General features: G+C 37.6%; 1 protein-coding gene across 1 annotated transcript; it reads left to right on the plus strand.

Annotated features, from left to right (window-relative positions):
- The first annotated feature begins 1,315 nt into the window (after positions 1-1,315).
- Positions 1,316-2,591, plus strand: LOC311295052 (zinc finger BED domain-containing protein 4-like). The gene is made up of 3 exons (XM_084416235.1): positions 1,316-1,364; positions 1,457-1,571; positions 2,087-2,591. The coding sequence occupies exons 1-3, from the start codon at positions 1,317-1,319 to the stop codon at positions 2,428-2,430; spliced, it is 507 nt and encodes a 168-aa protein (XP_084272361.1). The 5' UTR covers position 1,316; the 3' UTR covers positions 2,431-2,591.
- Positions 2,592-12,026: the final 9,435 nt, after the last annotated feature.

Below are 12,026 nucleotides of genomic sequence, written 5' to 3' on the forward strand. Positions count from 1 at the left end.
CCATTCAGCCGAACTCCGGGTCTGACGGTACCACTTTTAGCATAGCTTAGCACAGATCATTGATTCTGATTAGTCCAGTAGCATTTCTTTCAAAATGACCAAAGAGTTTCAATATTTTTCCTATTTAAAACTTGACTCTTCTGTAGTTAAACCGTGTACTAAGATCGACGGAAAATGAAAAGTTGCGATTTTCTAAGCCTATATGACTAGGAACTACTCTCATTCCGGCGTAATAATCAAGGAACTGTGCGGCTGTACCATGAGTGCAGCAGGCGTAGTGATATGACGCAGCGCCTGAAAATAGGTCTAATAGGTTAGACAAACTTAGTCCCGGTCACATTGGAAGAAGTTACCGAGCTGGGCACTATTTTCAGGCGCTGCGTCATATCATTACGCCTGCTGCACCCATGGTACAGACACACAGTTCCTTGATTATTACGCAGGAATGAGAGTAGTTCCTAGCCATATCAGCCTAGAAAATCGCAACTTTTCATTTTCCGTCGATCTTAGTACACGGTTTAACTACAGAAGAGTCAAGTTTTAAATAGGAAAAATATTGAAACTTTTTGGTCATTTTGAAAGAAATGCTACTGGACTAATCAGAATCAATGATCTGTGCTAAGCTATGCTAAAAGTGGTACCGTCAGAACCGGAGTTCGGCTGAATGGATTCTAAAACGGTAAAACTCAACTGTTTAACTCTGGGGGAGATGTAAAATGAGCTTATTTCCGAAAAAAGTGGAGTATCCCTTTAAGGTGGACACTGTCTCTGAGCTGGTGGTGAAAGTTAGGAAGCTTGTCTCCTTTTTCCACAAAAGCCCCAAGGCAACTGACGTTCTGCGTGAAATACAGACCCAGTTACACCTGCCCAACCACAAGCTCATCCATGACGTTTCCACCAGATGGAACAGTACCCTCGACATGTTGGAGCGTTTCTGGGAGCAGCAGCCTGCTGTGCTGAACACCCTGCTGTCCAGGAAGATAAAGAGGCGTGAGGCTATGGCCAGTTTGACAGAAGATGACATGACACTGATCCCAGAGATCATCAAATTAATGTCACCTCTGAAAGTGGCAACCACACTCCTCAGTGAGGAAAAAAATCCCACCATCTCCATTATCTCTCCAATCCAAGCCAAATTGCAGAGACAATTCCAACCAGATGAGAGTGATCTAGAGGTTATTTCCCATATGAAAGACAGATTCAGGCAGGACTTTGATGGCCGTTATACATATCTTGAAGGCACTCTCCACTGTGCCTCAGCACTTGACCCGCGTTTTAAAGACCTGGCTTTTCTGGATGACAGTGATGCCAAGGATATGGTATTCATGAAGATAACAACAGAGGTGGTACAGATGAATGGAGAGGTAAGAACATTTAAAGTAAGATTGTTATTGCAGTTTAGAACAAATAATATATGATGAATATGCATTATTTTACATGTTTATGCATTTTTAAGGAAGAGGTCAGTGACACAGCAATGCCGAATGAAGACCAGGCAACAGGCACATTGGAAGAGGACCAGACAGCTGAAACAGAAGGCGACAAAAGCCCTTCCAAAGAGGACAAGACAGGTTGGTTTAAATGGTGACAATGCCAGAAATGTACAGAAGTATGTAGTGAAGATTCAATATGTATGGGATAATGTATAGGGAGGCGGTTGTTATAGCGAATAACAACCCAGACAGGCTGAACGGCTCTTGAATTAGCCTGAAGGGGATATTATTCGCTATAACAACCGCCTCCCTATACATTATCCCGCTTATTACATGGCTACCTACCAATTAAATAAATAATTTGACACAAAATATTGATTTAAAAAGGAGTTTATTGATTTAAAAACGATTGTATTGCTTCCACTAAAGAAAATAGTCCGTTCTGTCTCTACGGTTGCGTCCATAGCAACGCTCTGTTTTTCATGGCAACGGTCTGTTATACTTCGCAGCAGTCTGTTATCAAGAAATAACAGACCGCATTCTACATTTGAATTCAACCAAGCCATGTAATAAAGTGAAGTAATTTTCAGATTGTAAATGAAAGGAATATTTTTAGCACAACTGATGAGCCTCTCCTCTGCCCTCTTCTGTAGATGATGCCCCTCCAAAGAAAAAGACTGCCATGGACCAGATGTTTGGAGATTTCCTGAGTGCAAGACCACCAGCAAAGACCATCGGGGAGAAAGCTAAGGATGAAATCTTAAAATATAGAGAAAGGGACACTTTAGGTTTGGATGGGGATGTGTTGCAGTGGTGGAGACTGCAAGTAGATCTTCCACTACTATCAGCTTTAGCAAAGAGATATATGTCCATCCCAGCAACAAGCGTACCAGCTGAAAGAGTTTTCAGCACAGCTGGAGACATAGTTACAGCTCAGCGTAGCTTGCTTCACCCTGATCATGTTGATCAGTTAATATTTCTGAAGAAAAACCTTTAACTGAAGGTGACTGACCAATGTGCACTATTCTAAAAGGCTTTTTTATTTTATTTAGAATTTAATTTTATTAGCCTGTTGTTTACAGTGACAGTGATGTTTCAAAGTAAAAGCAGCATAACACTGCTAGTTCACAACGTTAAGTTTTGAATATTCAGTGGCAAAATATCTCTTTGTAAAGCTTATTTTCATAGCTGAAAAGTGAAATCACAATTCTTGTTGTGCAATGGTAAGCCTTCTTTCTGTTGAAAGAGTGCACTTTTTTTTTTAAATATATATTGCACTTATACCTTCTGTTTATCTTGGAAATACTTAAGATGTGCCATGTGTTCTAAAATGGCCCTCTACTGTAAACTGACACTCAGGCTCTGAGAGAAAAGCCAGTTTGTAAAAAAAGGTCTTTGTTTTACTTGGTTAATAAATAATCAAACTCATTCAATGGCACCGCATCCTCTTTCACATCACCACATAAACTTGATCTAATTAGATAGTGCTGAATTATCACATCGTATCGTGATATGACTGTGAATCGTATCGTATTGCATCGCAAAATGCCACAAGTGTATCGTTAATATATCGGATCGGATACTTTGTATCGAGATGCATATTGGATCGGCATTATACCTTAGATGCCCAACCCTAGTGCGGACGCTTCTTCTCCTGGTCCTGAGAACGGATTTGACGGGAAAGTGCACGACCTCGGCAGCACCAGGCGGCCGTCTCATACCTCGACGGTTTGAGATATAAACTCAACAGATTACGAGAGAGAGAGCCAATACCCCGCATTCAGGGCCAGTGGAAGAAAACTCCCACCAGGATAAAAAAAAATCTGCGACGATTGCGAGAAAAACAGAAAAGCATCTCTGGGTAAGAAACGGCAAAATTGTTTTATTGAAGTTGAGTGTAATTTGATAATTGTGAGTGAACGTGAACCATATTGGCTGAGTTTTGCTTTGGTACGAGCGAAAGGTGATTCAGATAATCACAATTTTTTGGGGAAGAAATTGATCTGACAGATTCGGATCGGTTTCTACCACACTTAGCTCGTTGGTGGACGGAAGTGCCACAGGTGATTCAGATAATCACAGTTGCTGATTAATTAGTTTTACTCAAAATCTCTGTAACCTGCGGAAATCTCGTACAACTGGACAGAAGAGCCACATCAAATCAATCGTACAAGTGGACGGAAGAGCCACATCAAATCAGAATTAATCGAGCGCTAGAAAGTGCCTATGGGAAGATTTTGAGTAGAACGTAATTACAGAAACCCGACCGATTTTGGGTGACGAAAAAAATCGGGTCTGTTGAAGACGTTTGACAGACACTGTAAGACACGTGTCGAAATTGTGAAATCCAGAAGGGAGATTCAGCCAAAATGGGGTCATCTAACAGTAAAATAGACCATTTTTACACACCTATTTTCTGTCAAAATGAAAAATAATTATGGGGGTAAATGTATGGTTGACATAGAAAAACTGATCAAATATCACGATTTCCCCGAGGCGGGAACCTTGAGTAAGATAAGACTCAGTGTCGTAAAAGAATCAATAGAAAAGAACGAGGGAAAACAGAATGGTTGTTGTGTGTGTGTTAAACATGTGTGTAAAGGACGCACACACGAATGCATACGCTGATTTACTTTCTACTACCTGCAATGAAAAAAAAAAAAGAAAAAAAAAACCTGTTGGACATCTTTATGTGTGGCTGATGAAACTTTGCGCAAAGCTATGACTGATGATTTGAGCAGTGTTGTGAATTATGAGCATATGAGATTGTACAAAAGTAGCCTACAGGGTTTTCTGAAATACCAATGTATCCGTTACTAGTCAGAAAGGGTTGTTGAAGTTTGTTCATGAGTGTAAAACTGTGAACGGACAGTGAATTGTTGGATGGGAAAGAAACAGATAAAAGAGAACAGAGTCGATGCAGAAGGAACTTGCATGTAGGGGAAGATAGGATGTTTTTCCTGATGGAAACAGTGAATTGTTGGATTGAACAGATACAGAAGGAAGTGGCATGTAGGGAAAGATATAAGGAAAGATATAATTCATATTTATGAACGCCTGTTAAGTCAAATTAAGTTGAAATTGTATGAAGTGAATTTTAGATAAAATAAGGCATTGAGTATGATTAACAGGGATTAACATGATATAAAAGATAAGGAATCATGTACGCAAATGTAAGCAAAACGGGAAAAATTCTATATTTTTGAGATAAAATAATGATTGAAATTACGATGTGAATGCTTTATTGTATTAATGATATGAAAACAAGAGTATTGAAGAATAGATTGCCATATTTTTTGAGTTGAGGATAGCTGTCTGTGTAATTTAGAGACTGAGAATAATTAGGGAATCTTGTGGTTTCTGTGAAACAGTAGAGATAAGTGGGACTGAATAATTATAATACAATCTTGTGATTTAAGTTGAATCTGCAAACTAACCATTTGATAGAAGAATAAGTTTTTAAAGCCAGTGTTAATAAAATTGATGACATGCTAAATTTCTTTATACTGTATGAAGAGTAACTGAACAGTCCTGATACAAATTTGCAGATGATGTTTTTGTAAAAGTTTGATTGTGATTGGAAAGATAAACAATAACTTTAACTGGCTCCAAACAAAGAAAGTGCCAAAATTACACAAATTTAAAGAAAAGTCTGTGTTAATATGGGTTAGAAAGATCAATGTTAACATGATGAAGATTATGATTCGGCTATTGTAATTGAATTTGCAAACGAGACTGTAATAGAAAAATACAGACAACTGCTTATCAGCGGCTCTGTTTACATTTTCAACACACTCTTCAGGGGTGTGAGGTAGGGTGGAGATGTTAGAAAGATCAGAGTGATAAGACTGTTGGCAGAATAACAGAGAGTGTTTATTGCGGTCAGCGATGTCATTCAGTGACTGTAAATGCCATGACTGTAAAAGTAAAATGATAAATAAAGTTGATTAGATGATATAGAGAGACAAATCTAATGAATGATTTATAATGATAATCAAAAAAATGTATCACAAGCAGAGAGCGCAGCCTCAAAAGTTGAATCATAGAAGCAGATTGATAAACTCCTAGAGAAAACATTGAAGTCAGGTATTAAATTATGGCAATTGAAAACCTGACAACTAAAATTGAAATGAAATTTTAAACGTTATTAAGAACTAGAATAATTCTTATTATTTCTTTAAGATAAAATAAACAGAAGCAGTGTTACAGGATTAACAGTTGCTAAATGTAAAATGTGTAAAAGGCATTTGATTAAACAAAGACTTGTTAATGTTGATTTTAAAAGATAAGAATGTGATTTGGCCAAAACAGGTTTGCTTATCTGAATCTGGCATGTGCTGTGACTGAAACTGCCACAGTTTCAGCGCAACAGAGACTCATTCTGAGTGGATATTTGTAATGTCTAAATTACAATACATGTAATTTATGGAAAAGATGCCTTAAGATGGGCTACAGTTAAAGAAAAGATGGCAGATAAAGTCTGAAGTTAAAGGTTTATGAGAATGCAGTGTACCAGTCCTGAATGCCTCAAGAGTCTCTCTCTCATTCAATATCAGCTGAAAGCTGTTGTCTGAGCCTGTGTAAAGCACAGTGTTTCAGTTGAACATCATAGATATGGAAAAGCTAAAACAAATCATGCTACAGGCAGTTCAGATTTAACAAATTTAGATTACAATTTGTAAATGTTTTAGAAGTAAAACTGAATGACTTTAGAAGTCTTTACAATAACACTGTTTAGGACTTGCTTATTTTAGGACCAGAGACTTTTAGCTCTCATTTTAGCCTCCACCATAAAACAGGGCCGATGGCTCCGGCTACAGAAGTAACAGTACACTGAATGTACGGTCGTGATCTAAATTCACTGACTATAATCTAAGCAGCTAGGTTGCTACCTTTCAGATGATTAGTGAATTTTAAGTGATTAAATACTGTTTTTATTATTCTGTCTCCCTATGTTTAACACTGGTAGGCAGTCCGAATGGCTCTGATGACTCTTGAATGCGCCTTTTCCTAAGCTCCAGAAAACAACAGATTATGTTGAAGAAAACGGTCACAGATTCTGTGATGGGAAAGAGCGGTAACCAAGTGTGTACGAAGTGATTACCCCAGAGACGGGTAAGACCTTTTTTGGCCAAAAGGGCAACCTAAGACAGGGGAAGTCACGCCACAAACACTGGGCATCTCCTGATGGAGGTGTTTTTATGTGAGATGGGTATGAGAGTGGCGCTGAATGACTGGGAGAGGCCACCAGCATCAGCAAATCATTGAGAGGCGAGATGAGCTGTAAGAAGTTCAGTCTGCCCCAGAAAATGTGAGCCCCTATACCACTCACCAGAAACCGCGTTGATTGTATGGCTTGTTTTTCATCTTGACAAGCATTTTCAACTATGCCAGGGGACAACACCCTGAAGAAAAGACAATTATAGGTTAAGAGCTGATCTGAATGGGCATTCAGGAGCCAGCAGAGACCATTGAACTAATGGTTATCTGTTGTGGAGACAGTAACAAAAAAAAATGTTGTAATGTTAGTTGCCTGATGGGCAAGGAAAACACAGAGATTGTGTTGATGCTGAACTAATGTGTCAGTTCTGACTCCTGTAGATCATTTAGACATGACAAAGGACAATTAAGACATGGTGGTGGCTAAAGATGACTCAAGAGAATTTTCTGGAAAACAAAGGTTAGGTAAATTGAGTATTTAAACTAAAGATAACCTTAGAAAAGATCATAGAACGATTGAATATGACTATGACTATTTTAGTTACAGTCCTAGGAGGCTGTTGAAAAGATTATTTGCTTATAGTGAGAGAGAAAGAGACTGCTTGGGATGGTACTCTGTCTGTTCTTCTGTTATCAGTCAGCCAAAGAAAGCTGAAGCAAAGTAATAATAATGCACCAAAACAATCCAGCTGACTTTTCTAAAATCAGATGGATAATGAACAGACATGCTTTGAAACTGGTTAAGAGGCCATAAAAACATTAGATAAAAGATACAGGAAAATGTAAGGTTAAAATGTAATTTAAAATTTAAATCTTTTTAGATATGAATAAGAAATATGAGCAGTTCATAGTCAGGGATGAGTGTGAGTGTTAATTCATGTTTGAACAGTATGTGTTAGTTTAGGACAACTATTCTGTCTGAATAGTGTGTATAAATTTGTCATTAACCTCTGGAAAGAGTGTTTTAGCATTATAGATGGGTTAAGGCAAATGACAAATTTGAAAGTAAGCTGAGGATTGTGAGTCAATCTGATGAGAAGGCAACACAGAACATAGGACGAGCTTTAAGTTGATTGATCATCGAGCTCTGTCTGTTAATTATTATTTTGGTCATTTATGATGTGCAGCAGATTTGAATTACTTTCTGGACAGGTTTAAGTATTGATGTGTAAATTAGAATTGTGAAGTCGTAGATAGCCGTCAGTCATGTGTTGAGAAAAAGTTATAGATTTGACAGCAACAAACACGTAGGCTAAGTAAATATCAGATTATCCAGAGAGCCCTTAACAGTTATGAATTGTAAAAAGGGGAGATTGTTATTCGACTGACGTTGACGAAGTGTGCACACCACAACCTGACCTGACCAATTGATGACCTGGAGAATGTTCGTAGATGACAGTTGCTTAAGAGACCAAACAATAGGCCTGAAAAGCAAGAAACGCTGTGAAACTCGGGCCGTTGCCTTAAAACAATTTGATAAGAAGATGAAATTGTGGCTTTAAGTAATATTTTTATTTCAGAGGCAGGGAAAGATGTCTAAAGGAAATTTGGCTGAAGAACAACGTTTGGGTTAGCAAACTTTATCCAAACAAATGTTACCAAATAAATATGAACAAATATTGCAGTTTTCCTGTAGCTCAAACATTAGAGTTTGGCACCTGTAACGCAAAGGTCATGGGTTCGATTTCCGAGGGAAAGCAAGAACTGATAAGAATGTAAATGTGTATCTTGAAATGTAAGTCGCTTTGGATAAAAGCGTCTGATAAATGTAAGATAATCTTATTATGTTAAATTGATGCATGAGATGAGATCTCGTGCATCAAGAGGAGGATGATAACAGTTGCCAAATATGGTTTACTAAGGGGTTCACATTTGCTGAAAGCCATCGCACAGGTGGGAAGATAAATGTTGGAAGGACATTGGGTTTAATTGGGTAAAAACCCTGCAAGAAGCCATTCTTCCCCCTAACAAAATTGCTGTGTGCATTGTTTGTATCTGTAAGTGTGCTAATAACAAGAATTGTTTCGACAGGAAACACCAGGGCAGATGCGACAGCACAGCAGACAAAAGAAAACTATGTGACAATAACCTCAACATTTGTTTTTCTTTATAGAAGATGCAGACTTTTGCGCACATGGCATGAGCAAAGACACACACACACATGAACAAATGGTCAGATAAGAGCCTTTCAACTCTTCAGGGGGGTCAGAAGGACAGGAAAGCCCAGGAGGGGGTCAGAAGGACCATTTGCATTCAGGAAAGCCCAGGGGGTTAGAAGATCTTGTCTAAAACCAGCACAGGAGTGAAATGGCAGGGCAGACCGTGCCCAGTGAAAACAATAGCCATGAATGAATTTGACTAGTTATCCTGGCCTGGGTTATTATTGTGTCAGAAAGAAAGGTGCAACACCTGTGCAAATGCTTAACTTAAAATTGTAATTTTGCAGGATGTCAGGATGGATTGAACCAAACAGAACTGATTCTGTATTGTTTTGTTAACATGAGCAACATGGGTTGAGTGTTTTTCAGGGGAAAAGGACCCTGAGTGCTATTCAGTGAGCAAGAAATTATTCGATGATATGTTTCAGGTTGAAAATTCCACAGGTCACACCAAAAGGGACGACAAGACAAGCGGTCACTAACAAAATCACATAAGGTCTGCTTTCACAGGTAACAGCAGACAGTAAACGACTCATTCCAGTGGGGGTGCGATCGTGATCTAAGGGAAAATCTTAGAAGGATTTGAAAATGATTGGAGAGTGTGAGACCTGAGTCCAAGCATCTCACCTTAAACTACACCAACCAACGTCAGCAACCCCATACGCCAACGCAAAGAATAAAGTGAGGAATCAAGGATGTGCTAGAAACATACCTCTCCTTGCCAACGGTGGAAAGACCATTTCAACGGCACGCAAAGTGTCAAAATGGTGAAGATGGAACGTCCATGGGGCAACGAACATAGAAAAATGTTGACCAATTAATGGTTGAAGAAAAGTTTTGTGATTTTATTTGATTGAATCAAATTAGGGCTTAGTATTGATATAAATCTAATAATTTGACTTGTGCAAAGAAAAATGTGTTTTCAGGTAGAAGATCTATTAATTAATGTATTAAAGTATGGTGATAAGAAGAAAGACGGTATGTAATGGAAAAGTCAGGGATAATTTCGAACAACGAATGATCAAATTATAAAACTTTTCTGGTTAGATTTTATTAAATAGATTTTAATTAAATATATCTTTAGAAGTAAAACCATTTCCTGACAAAATATTGTGATTAATTGGAAAAAAAAGGCTAAATACATAGTGTTATGATTGTATGTGTTATTCTGATAATTTTGTTATTAATGGGTACAGTCTATCCTAAGGGTGAACAAAATTATGCAGATGGTACGAGTAACAGAAGTTGAAATTATAATAATTTACGTTTTTTCGGTATTATAATATCCTTTATTCTTACTATGCTTTAAGTTATACTGGAGTGACTGAGGGTCCGATTTATCGGGAATGCGGTAGCAGTGCTTATCCATTTAGCCCGGCTTCAGATAAAATGTTTACTTGCTTGGTCCTAAAGTTTTTATTTTTATTTGTTTATTTTTCTTATTTCTTTCAAAGTTCAAGTAGAGTGATGATCAGGTATACAAAAATCAGATATGAAAGGTAACTGTGATGTAAAGACTTGAAACAACTCTTATCATTTATGGGTTTGATGCAGAATTAGAAACAAGGGTGTTTTTAAGTTGTTATAATCATACCTAATGTTAATGAAACCAAATTGTTTATCAGAGAATGATAAAGAGGAGGAATTGTTATGGGAAAATTGATATTTTCTCTATATTTTATTTTCAATGATTTAACAAAAGAATGCCATGCGTTCTTTTGCTGTATTTTGAGTTTCTTTTGTGATGTTGATACAGCTGCAGGGTGTGTGTGTGTGGGACTTCAGAGGTGAGAGGATTCCCGGGGTCAAGGGGGGTCCCTTTTGTTCCTTGTGTTTGGGGTGGGTGACAGGAGATAGCTTTGAAAAGAACACTATAAAGAAGCTGGCCAACCCCTGCTCTGGGTCTCACTCTGCCTGCAGCTGGACTGTGGATGGACTGGGAACTATTCTTGCAAGAATAAATATATTTTAAGGACAATTTGAATCATGGAGTCTCTTATGCCTGATGCTGTTTTGTTAGTTGTTTGTTTTTGCCTCAACAACGGTAAGGTACGGTAAATGCAACGGTAAGTTTTTTTTTTACAGTGTACTTCCAAAATCTGTACATTTAACAGTATATTAATGTAAAATTACATGAAATGTCCCGTGAGAGCTATTACAGTTTTTCACTGTATATAGTAAGGGTACATACCGTTAAGGAATTAACAGTTTTTTTCCTTTGCTTTTTTACAGTTTTTTACAGTTAAAATTACGAACATTTTTTACAGTGTATGCTTCCTCTCATGCTGATTGGGTAGACATGGTAATTGTTTGATTACATGTTGATTGGATTGATTATTTGAATGTGCTCCTCTCGAACATTGTTTATGAAACATCATGTGTAGATTCCGCCATCGCGTCTGTTATAGAAGATATCGACAGCGCATTCATTTGAAAAGAGGAACAGAGAACTGCGATCAAGGCATTTGTCAATCGGAAACATGAATGAAAAACATACGTCACTTACTCCGTTGCACTGATTGGTTGTAGTTCTATCCAATTAAGTGCAGAGGCATTTTCCTTCCTGATTCGGTTGAAACACGTCCTATAATCACATCCCAATGGAGCAGTATCAGACTCATATTCTGACTATAATCTGAGTATGACGATGTCAGGCTAACAATGATGTCAGGCTAACAATAATGCCCACAGAGCCAGAGAATATGCTGCCTGGAGATAGAACAGGTATCTTTTTAATAACGGTTATAACTTATTTTTCATCTGCTTTTATCCACTATTACAGTTTTTCTCGATTGTTTACACACATTTTCTGAAAGCATGCCTCATATTCTCAGAACTCTACACACAAATCCAAAAACACACACACAATGGGCAAAACCCCTCAATGCTCCTGCAAAATGAAACTTTACATTCAAAACAATGTTATTTCTTCTCAAAATGGTATTTTGTTTTCAAATGACACACACAAACCATCATATGAATAGACATTTATAAGAACCATTTGAACACTGATGTGCTCAATGTAAAACACTATGATGAATGGAAAACACTTCTTCTCCATTCATCATAATGATTTAGGCCTTTTTTTGTTCAGTGTTACACTTACTACAGATAGTACTTACAGTAAGTGTGTTGTAAAATATCTGAGAATATTGTTTTTATACTCAGAACACACAAATACACGGGAACAAATATATTTTATTTTTCCCACAAA

This window comes from Rutilus rutilus (genome assembly GCF_951802725.1).
Source record: "Rutilus rutilus genome assembly, chromosome: 8".
In the NCBI taxonomy this organism is placed as follows: Eukaryota; Metazoa; Chordata; class Actinopteri; order Cypriniformes; family Leuciscidae; genus Rutilus; species Rutilus rutilus.

Coding starts and splice junctions, on each gene's coding strand:
- LOC311295052 (XM_084416235.1), top strand. CDS start 1,317: ATGGTATTCATGAAGATAACAACAGAGGTGGTACAGATGAATGGAGAG. Junction 1,365..1,456: donor TGGTACAGATGAATGGAGAG/GTAAGAACATTT, acceptor TGCATTTTTAAG/GAAGAGGTCAGTGACACAGC. Junction 1,572..2,086: donor TTCCAAAGAGGACAAGACAG/GTTGGTTTAAAT, acceptor CCTCTTCTGTAG/ATGATGCCCCTCCAAAGAAA.